Source organism: Rhamphochromis sp. 'chilingali', assembly GCF_963969265.1.
Source record: "Rhamphochromis sp. 'chilingali' genome assembly, chromosome: 2".
NCBI classification, from domain to species: Eukaryota; Metazoa; Chordata; class Actinopteri; order Cichliformes; family Cichlidae; genus Rhamphochromis; species Rhamphochromis sp. 'chilingali'.
Window position 1 is genome coordinate 37,243,847 of NC_137930.1, and position 18,923 is coordinate 37,262,769.

The 18,923-nt window shown below is 39.4% G+C and overlaps 2 protein-coding genes and 1 pseudogene across 3 annotated transcripts in view; all 3 read right to left on the reverse strand.

The window, feature by feature from the left end:
- Positions 1-2,726: 2,726 nt before the first annotated feature.
- Positions 2,727-4,787, reverse strand: LOC308387523 (E3 ubiquitin/ISG15 ligase TRIM25-like; annotated as a pseudogene). The gene has a single exon. The product of its transcript is annotated as an E3 ubiquitin/ISG15 ligase TRIM25-like (transcript).
- Positions 4,788-5,836: 1,049 nt separating this feature from the next.
- LOC308387546 (tripartite motif-containing protein 16-like) lies at positions 5,837-8,407 on the reverse strand (the record flags this gene model as incomplete). Its single annotated transcript, XM_080867662.1, has 1 exon — positions 5,837-8,407. The coding sequence occupies one exon, from the start codon at positions 8,405-8,407 to the stop codon at positions 6,869-6,871; it is 1,539 nt and encodes a 512-aa protein (XP_080723788.1). The 3' UTR covers positions 5,837-6,868.
- Positions 8,408-11,668: 3,261 nt separating this feature from the next.
- The window catches only part of atp8b1 (ATPase phospholipid transporting 8B1), a 37,105-nt gene continuing 29,850 nt past the window's right edge, over positions 11,669-18,923 (reverse strand). Inside the window, exons 22-30 of the mRNA XM_080867567.1 lie at positions 18,464-18,596; positions 18,165-18,293; positions 17,919-18,075; positions 17,606-17,829; positions 15,185-15,268; positions 14,715-14,960; positions 14,383-14,521; positions 13,754-13,884; positions 11,669-13,260 (exon numbers count right to left, since the gene is read on the reverse strand). Coding sequence (XP_080723693.1) covers positions 13,024-13,260; positions 13,754-13,884; positions 14,383-14,521; positions 14,715-14,960; positions 15,185-15,268; positions 17,606-17,829; positions 17,919-18,075; positions 18,165-18,293; positions 18,464-18,596 — 1,480 coding nt within the window. The 3' untranslated portion in view covers positions 11,669-13,023. The remainder of the gene's footprint in view (positions 13,261-13,753; positions 13,885-14,382; positions 14,522-14,714; positions 14,961-15,184; positions 15,269-17,605; positions 17,830-17,918; positions 18,076-18,164; positions 18,294-18,463; positions 18,597-18,923) is intronic.

An 18,923-nucleotide genomic window follows, 5' to 3' on the forward strand; every position in this document is an offset into this window, starting at 1 on the left:
TTTATTTCAGTTTTAGGATATTAAAAGTGCCATAAGCTTAATTGCAGATTAAACCTGCAGCGTGCATGTGACTGATTAGATTTAGCTGATATTGAGACAATCATGTTAGATCTCCTCCTCCAAATAGTTGCTCAGTCACACTTATCAGTGTTCAGGAGAGTGATCACTGGAAATTTAGCATCTTAAAATTGAGGATCATCATGCACCTTGTTATCAGTGTGGGCCCTTGGTTTCAGTTCATTATTTTAAAATGTGTGTGTGTGTGTGTGTGTGTGTGTGTGTGTGTGTGTGTGTTCCTCCCTCTCTTTTTTCCTCTCTCACTGCCAGATCCTGATTTTTTTTTTCTTTTCCTGGGGAGTGTGTGGTCCTATCTGTGTGAGCATGTTCCCGTCTTTGTGTGTGTTCCTCTCGCTCTCTCTCTCTGTATATTCGGCCCTCACCTCGAGGCGAGTCGATCCTCTTACAGTAATACCATTGCCTAATCTCAGAGGCGTATCAGAGGGAGCTCAGAGCGCTCTGCACTAATAGGTTCACACAAATGGGATCTAGTCAAAAACCTCCCAATCCTCCTGCCACTGTAAATATGGAGAGCATTATCTGTGTCCGCCTGGAGGCCTCTGATGTGGAACTGATGCAGATTTGACAGAGAGACTGAGAGATAGCGGCCAAAAAAAGATGATTTAACATGCTGTTGACGTAGTTACAGCGGTAATTTGATTGGTTGTAGAGATGAATTGAATCAAATTTCAACTTTTAAAAGTCTGATGCAGCCTGGTCATTCATACAGGATTGTTCTCTCAACTTATTTGATACCTTTGAAGGCCAAAGCAAAGCTTTAATGTTGCGGTTGCTCTTTTTAAAAACTTTATTTTAAAGGTTGGTTGAACAGATTGTTTCTTTGAAAATATATACCAGGCATACAGCTGTAATAGTGCTTTTAATGCACTTTATAGTCTGCATTTATCATATCGTGGTAATAAAAGAATATGCACATAATGCAACATTACAGTCACGATTAACCTCATTCCACAGTGTGTCTACAGCAAAACATTTTCTGTATTCCTTGCTGTAAAATCAGTTACACATTTTGTTATGTATTTCACTTATTTTTCCCTTGAATAAATGTAGGTTTCAGGCCAGTCAGTTGACTGTACTGATGATACAAGCATAGCATATCTGCTATCATAAATTTGTCAGTCTACTTCCCCTACAATTTTTAGTTTTTGTTTTGTTTTTTTAGTCACTGGCGCCTTCCTGAGGTGAGCTGTATTTATGACTCTGGAAATATTCAGTATGCATATTTTTTTGACATTACAAGCTTTAATTTTAAGGTAATTATTTTTATTTTAATTTAAGTTTTCTAATCACAACATACTAAAGTTTTGCAGTCAATCATGTCTTACAGTGTACTGCAGCCGAAAACATCAGGCATGTACTTAAAACCCAAAGGAACACAGATAATTGCAGTTTTGCTTAAAAATTGCTGAAAATAAAAGCGTATACATTAAAACATTTTGGAATATGTGTCATAGATAAAAGATAAAGGAGACAATATAATGATATATAAAACATATAATGAACAGAAACAGAACCATTAAAAAAAGTGTTTTTGTTTTTTACCATAGACTGGAATGAAAAGGAGGCAAGAATCCTGTAACAACAACAACAACAACAACAACAATGGTAATAATATTAACAGGTAGATAAATAAAATTAGTAAAGTCAACTCTAGTTTGAAAGACATTAGCAGAATAAATAAATGAAGAAAACAATCAGAAAACGTCTATGCAGCAGTACAGCATTGAAGTTTTGTAAGTCTTATAAATAGTTTGTGTCCCCAGAAAACATCAGTTTTTATGTTTGTCACTATTGCAATTCTCATTTCAATTAAGATAAAAAAAACAAAAAACAATAAACAACAAAAAATATATATATTTGAAGGTTGAACCTCTAATGGAGAAGTGATTGTGACTGGAAAATGTTGTGAAAGAATAATTTAATAACGTTATTGTCGTAGTTAAACATATACCAAACATGTCAAAGCTTGCAAAGTTAAACTACTACTAAAAAATCTGTAAACCTCTCAATCACAAAAAGATGCAGTAATATATGTGAAAATATTAATAATGCTGGCTGTTCTCACTGGTGGCGCTGATTCTTCACTGAAGTGAGAATTATAATGAAAGCAAAGCTGAGAGAGACAAATGCAGTCATGCAGTGACATCAAGAGGGTGCAAACAGTACTGCTCTATTTAAACGCAGGCTGCTGCTTATTTCAGTGGTTGCACTCAGGTCAAGACACAAACATGCATTTATAAACCTTAAACACTGCTTTGTCAAAAGAAATATATGTACAAATCAATGAAATATGAACAAAATAATGTAAGATACCAAAAACGCATATCTCTCTTATAACTGCAGATATCGGTGACAGTGTCTTCCATGATGGCTATGACAAAGACCTTTATATCTTCCAATAGTTAGAATTAGTTAGAATGTTATTTAAAATGAAAACTCAGTCATACATGTGATTGGTGATGGTGATGTACCCTACTGCTTGCCCTGTGACAGACTTGCAGCTCTGAATGGACTGATGGATGAAATTCACATATTTAGGGAGTTTGTTATTCCTGTGTTTACATTTCAGTTTGACCAGAAATTTTCAGAGCTCTTTTTATTTTAGGGCACCATCATATTTGGAACTTAAATAAAGGAAATGCATATATAAAAGTGATTAGAAGTGTCATTTCAATTGAATCCAACCAAGCTGTATACAAATGCCCTTTCCCATTCTTGACAGTAAACTTTAATCAGTGTAATATTTTTAATTAGAGACGGAGAGCTGTGGAGCAGGGGGGCTAGCACTAGAAAATCACGTTTCTATGTTATCATATTTTACAGTTTACATCCAATTTATAAACTTCAAGATGACATAAGTGAGTGTGTTTAACAAAAACTTAATTAGTCCAAAATAAGAAACTAATCTTTACAATCTCATCTAATGACTGCGGTCTACTTGAGCTCAACTACAGATCCATAACCAACAAAAAATCCTGCATAGAGCGGCTGAGTGAATGTTGCCTGCACTCTGTGGAGGAGAGTCATGTCGTCAGAAACACTGTAGAAGGACAGAGTACCTGCACTGTGGTCCAGATACACTCCAATAGTGGAGGACTGACACGTGGAGATGTGAGTCCTGATATTGTCATGTCTAAATTCAAATTTATCTCTTATACTATATAGCGCCCAAGATGTGTCATCATCCCCAAATCCATAAACTGGTAGTCTGTTTGTGTTTGTGACTGCTACTGCAACAGTCCTAGACCACGTCACCTCCCAGTAACACTGGCCAGCACAATTAGGATCTCCTGAAAGAAAAAAAATGTCTCATTTTTTTTCTTTCAGGAGATCCTAATTGTGCTAACATCAGCAGGTTATTAAAAAAATTTTTGTTTGTGTACTATGTTTTTGTAGTGCTTTTTTCTTGCTAGCAGATATTAAAATCTCACTTTCTGTGTTTGGAACCAGTGTGATATGTTGTGAATAGTTTAAGAATTCCTCTCTAGTTGTGTGTTCTCTTTGTGACGGTGACTGATCACAGTCACTCACTGTTGCTGATAGCTTGGTCCATTGTCCTTTGAGTATGTCCTGCGTCTTTTCCCTGATTTCTGACAGAGAAGCTGTCACATCATCAAAGTTACACAGAGGGTGAATACTGATGCTGGGTGGCTTCTCACTGAAAGTCAAGCTTGGCTGTGAGGGATACTTTTGTAGAAAGGTGATGTAATCCTGCATGTGACAGAGTTGTTCCAACTCAGATTTCTTCTGTTGTAGATCAACAGTCTCCTGCTTCAACTTTTCTTGAATCTCTGTAAGTCGACTCACCTCCTTTTTTTGCTTAGATCTGATCTGCTGCTTTAAATCAGACCTTATTTTTTCTAGGAGGCAGATAAGCTCTGTGAAGATTATCTCACTGTCCCTTACAGCTTTATCTGCAGATTGACTGATGGCCTTCATTTTCTGCTGAAGAACCCACATGTGTTTATCTTGGTCCTTAATTCTCTGCTGGATTTTCTCCTGACACACCTCGAGCTCTCTCTGCTTCTCACTCATTTCTTTTGCAGCTGAAACTGTGTCGTGGCCTTTATGTTCATCCATGGAGCACAGATAACAGATACACTGCTGATCAGTGCGACAGAAAATCTTCATAGCTTCATTGTGATGAGAGCAGATATTGTCCTGAAGCTTCTGGGAGGGGTCCACCAGCTTGTGTTTCCTAAAGGCGGGGGATTCATAGTGAGGCTGGAGGTGCTGCTCACAGTAAGAGACCAGACACTGCAGACAGGACTTGACAGCTTTCAGCTTTCTCTCAGTGCAGACATCACAGCTCACATCTTCAGGTCCAGCATAGCGGTGAGTAGCAGGAGCAGTTTGTCCAGTCTTCTTCAGGTCCTCCACTAATTCTGCCAACATGGTGTTTTTCCCCAGAGCAGGCCTCGGTGCAAATGTCTGTCTGCACTGAGGACAGCTGTGGATGTTCTTCCGATCCTCTTCATCCCAGTGGTTTTGAATACAGTTCATACAGTAGTTGTGTCCACAGGGAATAGTTACCGGATCCTTCAGGAGATCCAAACAGATCGAACAGCAGAGTTTGTCCTGGTTTATCTGGGCTCCTCGCTGCGTCATTTCACCTCTGAGAATGCGATTGTGAAATAGTTTCACTTTCATCTTACCAGAAAAACAGGGCTGAGCTGCAGTTATTTCATTTCAGCTTCTAACACGCACTGACTGGCATGTCAGAGCACAGCATGCCGGTTACACTCATCTTTAAACTTGCAGATCTGTGATCAGGGCAGGAACAGAAAACACCTGAAATGAATGGGACTGACTTTTCTATATAACAGGAATGAGGGGGGAGGGGCTAATTCCTTCCTCATCAAACAAAGGTCAAAGTTTGTCAAGAGTGTGTGTTTGAGAGTAAGAGCACAATAAGCTTAGCAACTTAGCTTATCTGTGACTGAACTGCACCAATTTCATTGTATCATGAGTTAAAGAGGATTAAAGATTAGTCTTATGACTGAACAGATGCCACTTCCAAACTTATAGAACTAGCAGTTATTGTGTGGGTGAGGTACACTTGTACCTCACAATTCATTATTTTCACTTAAAATTTGCTATCCGCGATTTTGTTCACCAACACAATTAATTCATTCATTTATGCATCCATTCATTTTCAAAATATTAACATTTTACTTCATCTTTTAAATGTTATATCTTCTTCAAAGTGGCCTTTAAAAGTATAAGTTATATTATTATATTATCTGAAAGCAAACACTGAGCTAGAACTAGATGGCTCTGCAGTCCCATTGTCAATCACGTCCTTTATTTCAGCATTAAGATACTTTCTTCTCTCTGGACGAACCTGATAAAACATCTAATTGTCGAGGAATCCTCCACGTCTGTGTCATGTTGGATGTTTATTCATTTAATGTACATATTTAATGCCTTTAACTACTTAAATCACCTTCAAAGTTAATCAGGCCTTACCGATGCACATTTGCTCTCCTGCTGTTTTTAATTCACAGCTTTTACCCTCTCGAAACACTTTAATGAACATCAACAGGAACACAAACAGAAAAAAAAGATTATATGCATTCAAATAGTACAAATTTTATTTATGTTAAAGAAAACCAAATCCCTAGTCAGGTTTCCCACAGCAACAATAACTGTGCACTGTATATTATTTACATCAGCAGTATTTTCACAAACAAATAACTTTAAAACCTAAAGTTACATTAAATTGAGCAAACCTAATTTACTCAGTCTTAATGTTTTAGTACAGGTGTACCCCATGTTTTTGCAAAATGAGAACCCAATGTGGAAGAAAAGGCTGAAAAGAACAAAAAGAATAAGTATTTCCAGCACTCAGATGATGTGAATTACTAAAAAGATAAAAAGGCCCAAAAGTTATAAGCTAACTAGGAAAAACACCAGTGCAAATCAATCAATAAGAGCCAGGCAGACAATAATAATAGAGGGAAATTGTCCCGAGTATACAAATCAGAAATCCACAGGCAAGGTTTATGAAATATGAAATAATTAGAACGGAGAAAAGAAACACAAATCAGCAAAGCAAAAGCAAAAGCAGAAAAAGAAACACTGGAGAGAAGGGTAAGCATGAACACAAACAAATATTAGTTTACAAATGAGGAAACAAAACCCTGATTCACAGATATTAAGTAAACCCCAACACCCTAACAGATACAGTACCAATCATTGGTTTGGTCAAGTTTAATTATAATAATAATACATAAAACAAGCTTCTGCAAATTTGTTCTAAACAAGTAAATTTCCTAACAGAACATCAATGGTGGTAGAGAGATAGTTTAAAGGGAAATTTCTAATCATCTTGATCACTCATAAAGGTTCATTTGTGGTTTAATTTTCCTCTTAGTGGACTTTTGATTTATCCCAAACGTAGCATATTTGGTAGTAGGGATACTTTTCTGCACAGTATGGCATAAAAAGCTCCACATGTTGTTCTTTAGTAATGGGGTCATTTTTATACTCCTGGTATAAAACATGGAAAATAACTGAAAAAGAAAATTAAATAGTGTTCCCCACTATGACTGTATTCAACCTTTGACTGGTTCTGCAGCTATATATGTGGACAATAGCTGTGATAAATTATGTCAACACTAAGACATGTTCAAATAACATTTGAATGGCAACCAGCTGCTGACAGTATTATGGTGTAAAGCTTTTATTCTATCCTGGTAAAATCTACAATAAGAAACGACTGATTACAGTAGGTGCATCGTAAAATAACACTACACAGAGTGACACAGTTACTCTTTCTCCTGCCCATCTATTTGAGTTCACACAATTTCAGAGAATTACCACAACCATAAACACTGAGTCCAGCATAGAGCGGCTGACTGAATGTGGTCTGGACTCTGTGGAGGAGAGTCATGGTGTTAGAGATCCAGTAGAAAGACAGAACACCTGCACTGTGATCCAGGTACACTCCAATTCTAGCAGACCGAGGACCCGAGATGGTGTTGCTCATGCTGTTGTGAATAAATTCAACAGAATTTTCTAAAGCCCAAGATCTGTCATTGCATCCAAATTCACTTTCATCTCCTGTTCTGCTAATGTCCTTGTATGTGACTGCAACTGTAGCACTAGCTGGTCCCATCTCCACCTCCCAGTAGCAACGTCCAGTCAGGCTCTCTCTGCTCAGAACCTGCTGTCTTTGAGTGAATCTGTCTGGATGATCAGGATACAGCTGTTTTTTTATCGTCAATCTAGCTACTCTGTTGCCTTCAGATAATATCAGCTGTGGGTGTGCAGTGTTTAGATCCAGTGTGATTTGACGTGAATACTGCAAGAAGTCAGCTCTGGTCTTGGGTTCTGGCTCCGGTAGGAGTAAAAAATCCGCACTGGTCACTTTAAGTGAGATCTTGGTCCACTCAAGTTTAATAGTATTCTCGAGTTTCTTTCTGACCTCTGATACAGCTGCTGTTACTTCATCAAAGTAACACGGTGAGTGAATATTGATACTGGGCGAGTTTGTGGATTCACTTAGAGACGACAGAAGAGGGTAACTGTGTAGGAAGTGGATGTGATCTTGTGTGCATGACAGCTGTTCCAGCTCTGTCCCTTTCCTCTTCAGTTCAGCGAGCTCCTGCTGCAGCTTCTCCTGTAGCTCCCCGACTCTGTTCAACTCATTTTTCTGCTTAGATCTGATCTGCTGCTTCAGATTGGAGCTTCTTTTTTTGATGAGTGAAACAAGATCCTCGAAGACCTTCTCATTGTCTCTCACAGCTTTATCAGCAGACTGATTGATCGCCTCCACCTCCTGCTGAAGCACCTTCACGTCTTTCTCCTTTTCTTTAATTCTCTGCTGGATGTTTTGCTGACTCACCTCGAGCTCTCTCTGTTTCCCTTTCCTTTCTGTTGAAGCTGAAACTGTGTCGTGGCCTTTATGTTCAACCTTGGAGCACAGACAACAGATACACTGCTGATCAGTGCGGCAGAAAATCTTCATAGCTTCACTGTGATGAGAGCAGACATGGTCATCAAGCTTCTGGGAGGGGTCCACCAGCTTGTGTTTTTCAAAGGCAGGGGATTCATAGTGAGGCTGGAGGTGCTGCTCACAGTAAGAGACCCGACACTGCACACAGGACTTGACAGCTTTCAGCTTTGTGTCAGTGCAGAAATCACAGCTCACATCTTCAAGTTCAGAAGAAGCGCTGACTGAAGTCTTCTTCAGGTCCTCCACTGACTCTCCCAACATGGTGTTTTTCCCTAGAGCAGATCTCGGTGCAAAGGTCTGTCTCCACTGAGGACAGCTGTGGGTTTCCTTCTGATCCTCTTTATCCCAGTGGATTTGAATACAGTTCATACAGTAGCTGTGTCCACAGGGAATATTCACCGGATCCTTCGGGAGATCCAAACAGATCGAACAGCAGAGTTTGTCCTGGTTTCAGTGGGTTCCTCCCTGCGCCATTTCACCGGTCAGAGACTATGATTGTGAAATAGTTTCACTTTTGTCATACAAAGAAACAAAACTGACTCTCATTCCTTCTGTTCACATGCACTGAATGGGGTTTACGTGCACACCATGCTGGTCACACCCATCTGTAAACTTGTAGATCTAAGTATAGGAACAGGAAACATGTGGACCGAGTGGGAGTGTTTGTTTGGAAAGCAGGAAGCTTATTTCTCTGTGTTACAAAGATCAGTGTCCGTCTGAACTGAAACATCTGATCTGAGTGAAAGTGTGTGAAAGAAACAGATTAAAGACTCATGGACCATAACTTATTGCTTATTCAAGATTAACCTTCAATCTTGTTATTATTCGCACTTAAAAGCGATCATGTATGAATCTCTTCTTATTTCTCAAATCGGTTCATATATTTTATCCAAAAATCTTTGTACAATATTCCAAAATAACAAAGCTAAAGGATTTTTAATTAAGCTCTACGTTAAAATGTTTTAAAGCAGGAATAAAAAGTGACTTTCCCGTTTACTTGTGTAAAATTTTAAAGACAAATATATGAATACAAATGTAAATAACCACCAAAAGATTTCATGAAGGTGAAACTGAGGACATTTCCCTCCTTAAATAATATCCTTTTCAAAAAATGATTGCATTGAATAAATGCATGTAACTATAGAGGTAATGAGTAATGGTAAGTATGTATGTGTATGTATGAAATGCCCAGCATGGGTGCTTGTAAAGGTTTGTGCAATATGTTGTAAAAAGAGGCATGTAACAAAAACATGTTGGCAACAGCCTCCCAGAGAGAGTGTGTGTGACAGATGATATACTCCCGTCACTCCCACCTTACAGGTGCAGCTGGATACTTTAACAATCTAACCCAAAACACAAAGGTGACAATAGCAGTGCTACAAGGCCATCACACTCCCACCAATAAAAATATGGCTTAGCTAGCCATCTACAAAGCTGGTTTAAACTTTTGAACTTCCTTCATCTCAGCCCCATTTCTTCCTATAGAGGCATATGGAAGCAGAAAGAAGTTAACATTTAACAAAAAATTGAAAAGAATAGTACCGAGACACAGCCCTCGATAGTGCATCAGCCAAAACATTGTGTGCACCTTTATATGTTGAACATCGAGATCATATGACTGAAGAAGGAGGCACCATCTCATAAAACGTTGGTTGGGATTCTGAAGAGAATGAGGGAATGTGAGGGGAGTGTGACCTGTGTAAACTACAACCTGCACCTACAGCTTGATGCATGCTCAATCACCCCAGTAAGAAAATCCCAAAAAGTTGATTCTGTTCATCTGGACATAGCTTTGTCAGTGGCAGAAGTGCACCTACATACACTTCAAAATGTTGTAGAGTCCATATTAAACGCGATGCTCAGACTGGACAGACCTGCCCTTGCAAAAGAGAGAGAATACAATAACCTCAGTTTTATCTGAATTTAGCAGCAAGAATATACAGGTCATCAAGATCTTTATGACATTCCTGCAGTTTGACTAAGCTGGGGATCCTTGTTTAGCAGTGAAAATGTATATTATCCCTTCAAATGATACTGCCTAAGGAAAGCATATGATGTAAACAGAACCTGTTCTGGCACTAAATCCTGTGGAACTGCATATTTAACAGTGTGTGAAGAAGACGCTGTTAAGCACACACGCAGGCTATATCCCAATTCAGGGTCTGCAGCCTTAAAGTACGCAGCCTTAACGGTCCACAAGGGCCGCGTACTCAAAGACCGCTAAGGCCGGAAGTGCGAGGCTTGTGAAATGGGACGGTCTAGCCTCCGTCGCGCTGCCCAGGTTGCCTAGCAACCATGATACTAACAGCTGGAAACGTTTCATACAGCTTTGTTTGACAGAAATGAAGGAGAACATAATTTGTTCGTTTGTTTGTTTCTACATGCGCTTTGATCATTCTCTGTAAGATTAAGCTCAGCTAATGAACGGCGTATATTTTAAAGTAAAGGCTTTAAAACCAAGTTAGTACAAACGTCACTAATGTCACATAACTTTGCCGACATGTGGCCAACAGTAATGTTTAATGTTCTTCGTTATTAAACATTTGCACATAAATAAGTGACATAATATTCAGTACATACTTAAAGTTTTCTCGGGCGCCCCTCATCCGCCGTTTTTTTTTCGGAAAAATTGTCCACACCCACCGCCGCGCTATGCATTCTGGGATATGTTGGGCCACGACGAAGTCTACACCGCCACGTCCTTAAAATTCAGGGAAAAGGAGGACGCATTTGAGGGCCGCATTTCGAGCAGCCTTCGAATTGGGACAGCCTTCGTTGTGTTGCTGTGATGTAATCGGCCTTAAAATGCGGCCTTTAAGGCTGCAGACCCTGAATTGGGATACAGCTACACACACTCCATCCATTTCCAGGAACAAATAAGAGTCTATTAGATAGGAGTCAAACCATCTTATACTGACAGCATGGTCTAATCGCTGAGGTCTAGCAGGACGAGCACAGAGAGCACTATGATGAGCTCTGAAACTTTTCAAATAAGCCATTCATCTGAAGATGATCTGTTAGCTGTTTGACAACTACTCTTTCAAGAATCTTTGAGATGAGACGAAGGTTGGAGATGTATCGATAATTAGGTAAGAGCTGTGTCAACTGCTGGCTTCTCAAGTCATGGTTTAATTACGGCCTTTTAAAGGCCTGTGGCACGTTGCCCATTAACAGAGAGATTATTGCTTCTCAAACATGACCAATTAGTGGTAGGATTTCTTTGAGCACTTTTGAAGGGATGGGTTCTAACAGACGTGTTGACTGTCTGCGGGAAGTAATGGTTGAAGTTCACTCAGAAAGCTCAGTCAGAGAGACACTAAATAAATATCAGTGGTATTGAAGGTTGCTGTATGTAATGATAGATTTGTGAGATGATTATTATTTGATTTGTGAATAAATTCATTAAGTCATTACTAGTTAAGGTTAAAGGAAGACTCAGCTCAACAGAGCTTGGACTAAGAAGATTGCTTATACATTATCTCTCTTGTAAGAAAGCACTTCTGCCAGGAAGACACCTTCATTAGAACAAAGTTGAAGTACTGGCAGGAATCTGTTTTTGACCAGTTTGGGAGGGTGAGAGACTGCAGAAAAGAGGAGCAATACTCAAATTAAAATTTAAATAAAGACACATTTCAGATTGCCAAATGTGCCCTTGGCTTTTATTAACAACCACATGATAAAACACCATCATACATCAAAGACCATACTGCTGCTTTTACTTAACAGCAGTCCTGATCGACTATTCCATTCATTCAGGAATAAAAAGACATCATCTGTGGACAGTAACACTAGCATGAAAAAGATACAGTAACAGTCAGAACAGGAACTATCATCAGTCTTGGCTCCTCAATATTCTAAACCTGATTAGAGGACTGGAAAAAAAACCTTTTCTTTGGGTTGATTGTAAACAAAATGAAACAAACATACACATACACACACATACCCACTCACACTAAGATAATTCTCCTGTTTGAACCTAAAGAACATGTAAGTTAACTTGGAATAATTTGTAAAAACAGAAAGGAACGTACAAACTAGTAAAAGTTAATCAAATGAAGATAAACCGACAAACCCTTGCTCTATTTCTGAAGTAAGCTCTGAAGATTGTTGGAGGAGGAAAGTGTGGTTTGTTTTTTTTAATGTAAGGCACCGAACAAAACAAGGATCCAACTTGGAAAGAGGTATTTAAAAGATTTAGTGATTACTCTAAGTACACCTGGTTTGATGCTGCAGAGGAGAAAAGATCACCATTCACATCTCACTGTTAAATTAAGACACACTTTATAACATCTGACCACCCTGCATTGCCTAGCATAGTAACGTCCCACTATTATGTAGAATAAAATATTAAAAAGATGATGTCTTGACTTGTTTAACTTTAGCCCACTAGCTTAATGTGAAGGTAAATCTTTGGAGGTCAACGAATGGAAATCAAACTAACCGATGCTTTAGTCTGACTTAATGCAGTACAGATTAAATATTATTCTTATACTTTTAACGAAAACACTAATATGTCAAGTGTGCTGTAGACACAAGGCTAAAACTCAAAATCAAAATTATTATATTAGTGTTACAGTACAGAAAGACTTAGCAGGGATAAACTGACTAAAAATAAAACTCTTAAAATCCTGAGTTAAATAACATTGTCAGTCACACAGATGCTGCGTGACCTCAGACCTCATAATGACGGTCGTTTTCGGTGAGCTTTTTTCGCTTTAGTATTTCAACAAAGTTTGTGCATAGAGGTGCATCTGGAGGCGGGGAGTCTAGGTCACAGACAGGAGCGAAAAACAATTTAGAAGAGTTTCATTTAAGAAACTTCAGGAGAGCTCATTTTCTTTTATTCCCTTCTGGCATGCTCAGAATACCTTATAGGGAAAATGTTCTTAAACTGCAATAGAATAACTAAGTGCTCTTTGCACTCCCAAATATTTACAGCTCCCCCTACTGCAGTTTTGCTCCGTCTCAGACTCAGACCCGCCCCTTCAGATGTTTTCGGCCTCTCTCCGGGGAATCTCCCTGATGCTCTCTTGAGGTCCACCATGTGCCCGTGGGCGCCGTCGAAAGCTCTGCCCAGATGCAATAAGGTCAGCGTAGCCTTGGGCGTGAGAGAAGGCGTATGCAGATCGCCGGGAACGCCGGCCTCGCTGGAAGGGCGCTGGCTTTTTCTTATCGTCGTCTTCCTTCAGCTCCATCTCGTATTTCTTTCTGTTTCTCTGGACCTAAAGGACGATTGGAAATAAGCCGGTAATATATGAAGCAGAAGGGTCCATGGAAATACAGTAGAAAGTCATAATGGAAAGAAGAAATCAATTTTACTTCAAAAGATGGTCAGAATACAGCCTTAAAAGCAACTTGTAATTACAAAAGAGCGCTTGCATATTCTGCAATACAGCCGGCACCCTAATGATGCTGTGTAATTGTAATGTAAGAATGGTGGGTTAGGATAATCTATGCTACAGCCCTGCCATCAATGTTAGGAAATAAAGTTGTGGCCAGAATTAGTAAGTGATAATCATACATTTAAAGCAATGCATGAAAGAAACAAAAAAACAAAAAACAAAGCTATGTTGTTTTATGTTTATTAATATATTTATGTATGTCAAGCATCTTATTGCCCATCACCCAGGACTCCCCCACCTTCCCTGAGAGGGTTCAGGCTGATGGGTCAGAAAATGACCAGCAGGCTTGTTGCTGCACTGGCAGAGGTCTCACCTTGTCTCCTACAGAGGGCCAGATGGTTTTAGAGAGAAACTGGATGCAGATGACAGGCAGAAGGCTGATGCCCACAGTAAGGATGATGGTTAACCACAGGTACGGCTGGCGTAAAGCATTTGGTGCTACCCCTATAAACACAACATATAAATACACACACACATGTTAACAGAGAAATGAAGAATGAGGGGTTTATGTGGGGACCTTCAATACTTGGACATGATTCTCATTGGGTAAAATTATTAGTAGAAGGCTATTGCATTCATGCTAATGAAAATAAAAAGCCTTTTGTCAAAGCCTGACTTACTGACAACTTGTAGAGGATTTAGCAGTTAAAGAGACTTAACTTTTCTTGACAAACAGCTGTAAGGAGTGTCTACACTGAAAGCTACAAATGAATGATGAAGTTGCCTTAATGCAATTATTGTTTAATATATCAACAAGTAATTTGTCAGTGATATTGCAGCTTCAGCTGGCCAGAGATCCCCTAGGAGCGATTTAATCTGAAGCAGGCTTTAAATTGGAGGCCAACCAACACAGGAATTTTAGAATACGTCATCAACCCTTATTGGCTTTTTGAATAACAGTCAGACAAACCGCTTAAATTAGTGAAGCTGTGGTCAACTAACCTGTGAAGGTGAAAACTGAGGGGAAGATGACATGGATCCCAGCACTGTGGATGTCAAACATGACCCCAAAGTAGATGGCTATGCTGCCCAGAACTGCAAAGCAGTTGACAAAAGTCCAGTAGGAGGTATCTAAGGAGATCTGACAAGACAGGAAGGAGAAAAGACAGACAGGATATTTTACATAAAAGCCATTACAAATATCAATATTCTTGAGTAGCTCCATATTTTGACAACATCAATACTTCAAATAAGTCACAAAATCCGAATTATAATTCCTAAAAGCAAAAACTGAAAATTTATGCACTGCACATGCTCAGAAATTTGTAACCAACCTGCAGATTCACGATAAAAATCAAGGACGAGGCAGCAACGACAGCAAAGGACTGATAGTCTGAGGGGGCTTCTCCGTCTTGCCCCATGGTTTGCAGGAAGGCTCCATAAGGTATGAAGAAGATGATGAGTGAGACGAAGATGCCGTGGAACAAGCTGATGAAAAAGTTTTTGTAGTTAAACAACGTCCCCTGCTGACCGGGAATGTAGAGTTTGGGGAATTTTAAACTCAGTCTGTCGTTGACATCCTACAACAGAGAAAGAAAGAGAAGGTTTCAAGAAATTTTAAGATTAAGAAAAAAATATCTACTGAAGAATGACTCAACTAAACTTTAACTCTGTCTTTGTGCCATGAAATTATGAGAAAATTATGAAGAAAAAAAAAAGCTACCGGTATTCATAATTAGTTTTTACATTCATGCAGGATACAATAGCCCTCTTTTCTTTGGTCTACAACAAATTCAGCTTTTACCTGGTCAAGAAGTCCAACAAGTAGAACAGGCAAGCTGCTGTAAGCCAGATTGTAGAGTGTGATAAACCAGTCTTCAAAGGTGATCTGCGGGAAGGAAAAAACAATCATTTATCGTCTCTGTTGCTGTTCAGTATTATCTGTCACTGAGTGTGTACTTTAGAAGTAAAGCACCACAAATCTGCACTTCTCACTGCACAACCTAATCCATAGCAATCATGCTACTTAGTGGGATGAGGAATTGAAGATGTAGGAGAGACGTCTGCAGTATCATAATCTTGTTCTTGCCTCTTGTGCGACTGGAGCATTCAGATGTATGCACCGTTAAAAGTATTCTTTTAGGTGTTGCTCAGTAAAAACCTTTGAAGGTTAACATTACGACCCCTTAGGCAAAAGGACCAAGGTACAAATTTAGACATTAAACCGAGAAGTTGATGTTGACTAATGGAAATTAGGTTGTGTGTGTGAAAGGCGTTTTCTGTGGATGTCTTCCAGCAGGAGAACATTTACTCTCTGCCATGTTTGAACATGGATTAAAAATTCTACAGAAATGAGCTTCAGTGTTTTGTGTGGGAGCTACTCACTACGTTTGCAATTTTCACAGGGTTAAAGTCAGAGGTGGGACCAAGTCATTGTTTTGCAAGTCTCGAGTAAGTCTCAAGTCTTTATCCTCAAGTCTCAAGTCAAGTCTCAAGTAATGTCAGGCAAGTCAGAGTCGAGTCTCAAGTCACTGGTGTAAAAGTCCAAGTAAAGTCACAAGTCTGAAATTTTGAATTTCAAGTCCTTTCGAGTCTTTAAAAAAAAAAAAAAGAAAAAAAATGTTGCAGTTATGCTAAATGTAAATATTAGACCATGTAATTTTTAAATCTGTGTTTTTCTCAACACATGACAAAATAGTGAACTTAGAAAATATACACAAATTGTGAAATTGCACCTCTTTAAAATGCAGCTCAATTAAACCTAGCTCCAAGAATAATTTTCACCGACAGTTCTGAGATAAGCTGCATGTCATTCTTGGATGCGGTTGTAGGACCGGCTTTAAAATCGCATGACAAAAATATCATACACATTTAAAAAAAACTGCATCACCAACGTAGCCTGGACAACATTTGCTAGTTAGATGAAGTCAGCTATCTCATCGTAGCATATTTATATGCATATTTATAATCATACGGTTCTTGGAGTGAGTGCATACACTCATGAAGTTTAGTAACTTCAGGTCACTGCAACAAGCCCAGGTACAGTTTACCGACGGATGGGTGCAGGACCTTGAAATGCACCGTGTAGAAAGTAAAGACCATCGTACGAACAAAGGTAAGTTTACCAGTCTCACAAATCGTCGTCATAAATACACATTCCTTAACAGTTTATTAATAGGACCTTTGAGCTCAACAATAATTAATTAGTAGTGGAAATAATTTCTGGTAGCATTACAGAAATGTAGCAGTGACAATAATACTGTATGCTGTAATCGTACTGGGCAATTAGTGATACAAAAAAACCTGTTTTATCCTGTGAATAAAAGTATATGTTTTTGTCAGTGTACCATAATAACAGAAGCGAAACGCAATATTGTGTCAGGACAATTCACTATTTATGCACAATAAACAAAGGAGCATAGCGCCACAATTTCTGTTCAGCGCCAGACTTGCTTGTAACCTATATCACCAATTATGTTAAGAAAAATGACGTATTAACTACAACAGCAGACTGACCTTTGTGGAAATGCTTGGAGCAGACTAACCTGTGAGCTGGAGTGTTCTGGGACGTTATATTTGGTCTTTGAATGGCTGCAATCCAGGCCATCCGTCGTCTTTGTTACTTCGGAAACATGGCTCGAACAATTTCTCTTCAACGACGTAATCCGATAACAACCGATCTCTTTACCCGTCGGCTTCCCGTGGCTGTCATGCGACCGGCTATTGCAGTTAATAATACAACGGCTTCTTGACATTTTTGTGTTTCTTTTTATCGCTGTGTGACTGAGTTCAATTGAAAGCCTGCGTGCGCTAGTACCTCTTGCCACGAGTTCCCAGAATCCTTTGCGGTTTTACCCGTGAATGACGTCACATTTTCAATCTCTATATAATATGCATGTTAAATTTTATATTTGGGGTGAAATATCAAGTCTTTTCAAGTAAACCGGTTCAAGTCCAATTCAAGTCCCAGGTCATTGGTGTAAAAGTCCAAGTCAAGTCACAAGTCTTAGAACATTTCTTCAAGTCAAGTCTAAAGTCATAAAATTAATGACTCGAGTCTGACTCGAGTCCAAGTCATGTGACTCGAGTCCACACCTCTGGTTAAAGTACATGTTATAATGGGCAAACTCCATGAAAAGTTAGTCTAATGATGGCTATGATACTACAAACATTCCCTTCTTTTCAGAATAAAATCAAAAGGGATGACTTTCACAGTGCTGCTGACCTGTGAGGAGTATCCGTTGAAAAAGGAGTACCAGAAGTGGACCAGAGTGAAGGCAAAGTTCTTGAAGAAGAAGAAACGCAGGAACTTGCACATTCGGATGTAAGACCAACGCCCGTGCACCAGCAGGAGGCGCTGCAGGTAACGGAACTGAGCAAAGGCGTAGTCACTGGACATGACGGCCTGCATCCCCTCCTGACCGCTGATACCGACACCGATGTCTGCAGCTGGAGGGAGAGCGGACGGGGAGAAATCTTAGAGCAGATTCGTAGAATCTTACACACTTGGCGTGAGCACAGTTAGCTTGTGTCCTTACTTTTGATCATATTGACGTCGTTGGCTCCGTCTCCGATGGACAGTGTCACAGCCTTCTTGTACTTCTTCACCAAACTCACCACATTAGCCTTTTGTTTCGGTGTTACACGGCAGCAGATGACCGCCTCGCATTCACAAGCCATATCCACAAAGTCAATCTACCGGTAGAGAGAAACATTTCACTGGATTTAATATCATGAAGACAAAAATTCTTCTTACTCACAATAATCAAAGTTTTTTGTTAAACCTGTCTCATCTCTTTCTCCCAATCATCCATCGGCTGTCCGTCCTGAGGGTTGCTTGGAGGTTGCCGCCTCTTTAGACGCAGACGACGCAGACGACGGCGTTTCTTCTTCTTTTCATACAGAATTTCATTCTGAAAAGAATAAAGAGAGTAGATTAGTATGTAAACCATCCAGGGAAACCGTATTAAAGGCAATATATTACATTTATCTTTAGACTATAACATTGGCTAGGCTTTTTAGTACTACCAATTCATCTTTTATAGTAGCTTTAATTTAGTTTTGGTTTTTGAAGAAAGCTCACCAGCCATCCTCCAGTGATGATGAGAGCATTTTTGTTTGATCCGGGAAAGAAAGGCTCGGCCGTTTTCTTTTTGCCTCGACGGTAAGCTTGAGGGTCATCCCTTCTGCTGGCCTGACGTCTGGTTAGCTTCTCACTGTAGACACACAATACAGGTGATAACAGTGCTCAATTGCAACACAGTTGGGCCATAAATAGTATAAAAGATGGTTGGAACACTTTAAATATGAATGGAAACAGAATGCAATGGTTTCATTTCACTGTTTTCTGATGTTTTGATGGCGATGTGTCCAATCATCAAGTTATTTTCTTTTTAACATGTAACTTGATGATGGAACACATCATCATCATCAAGTTACATGTTAAAAAGAAAATTTTACATCTGTGATGGGGACCAGGTGGTGGTCCCCATCTTTAAGAAGGGGGACCGGAGGGTGTGTTCGAACTACAGGGGGATCACACT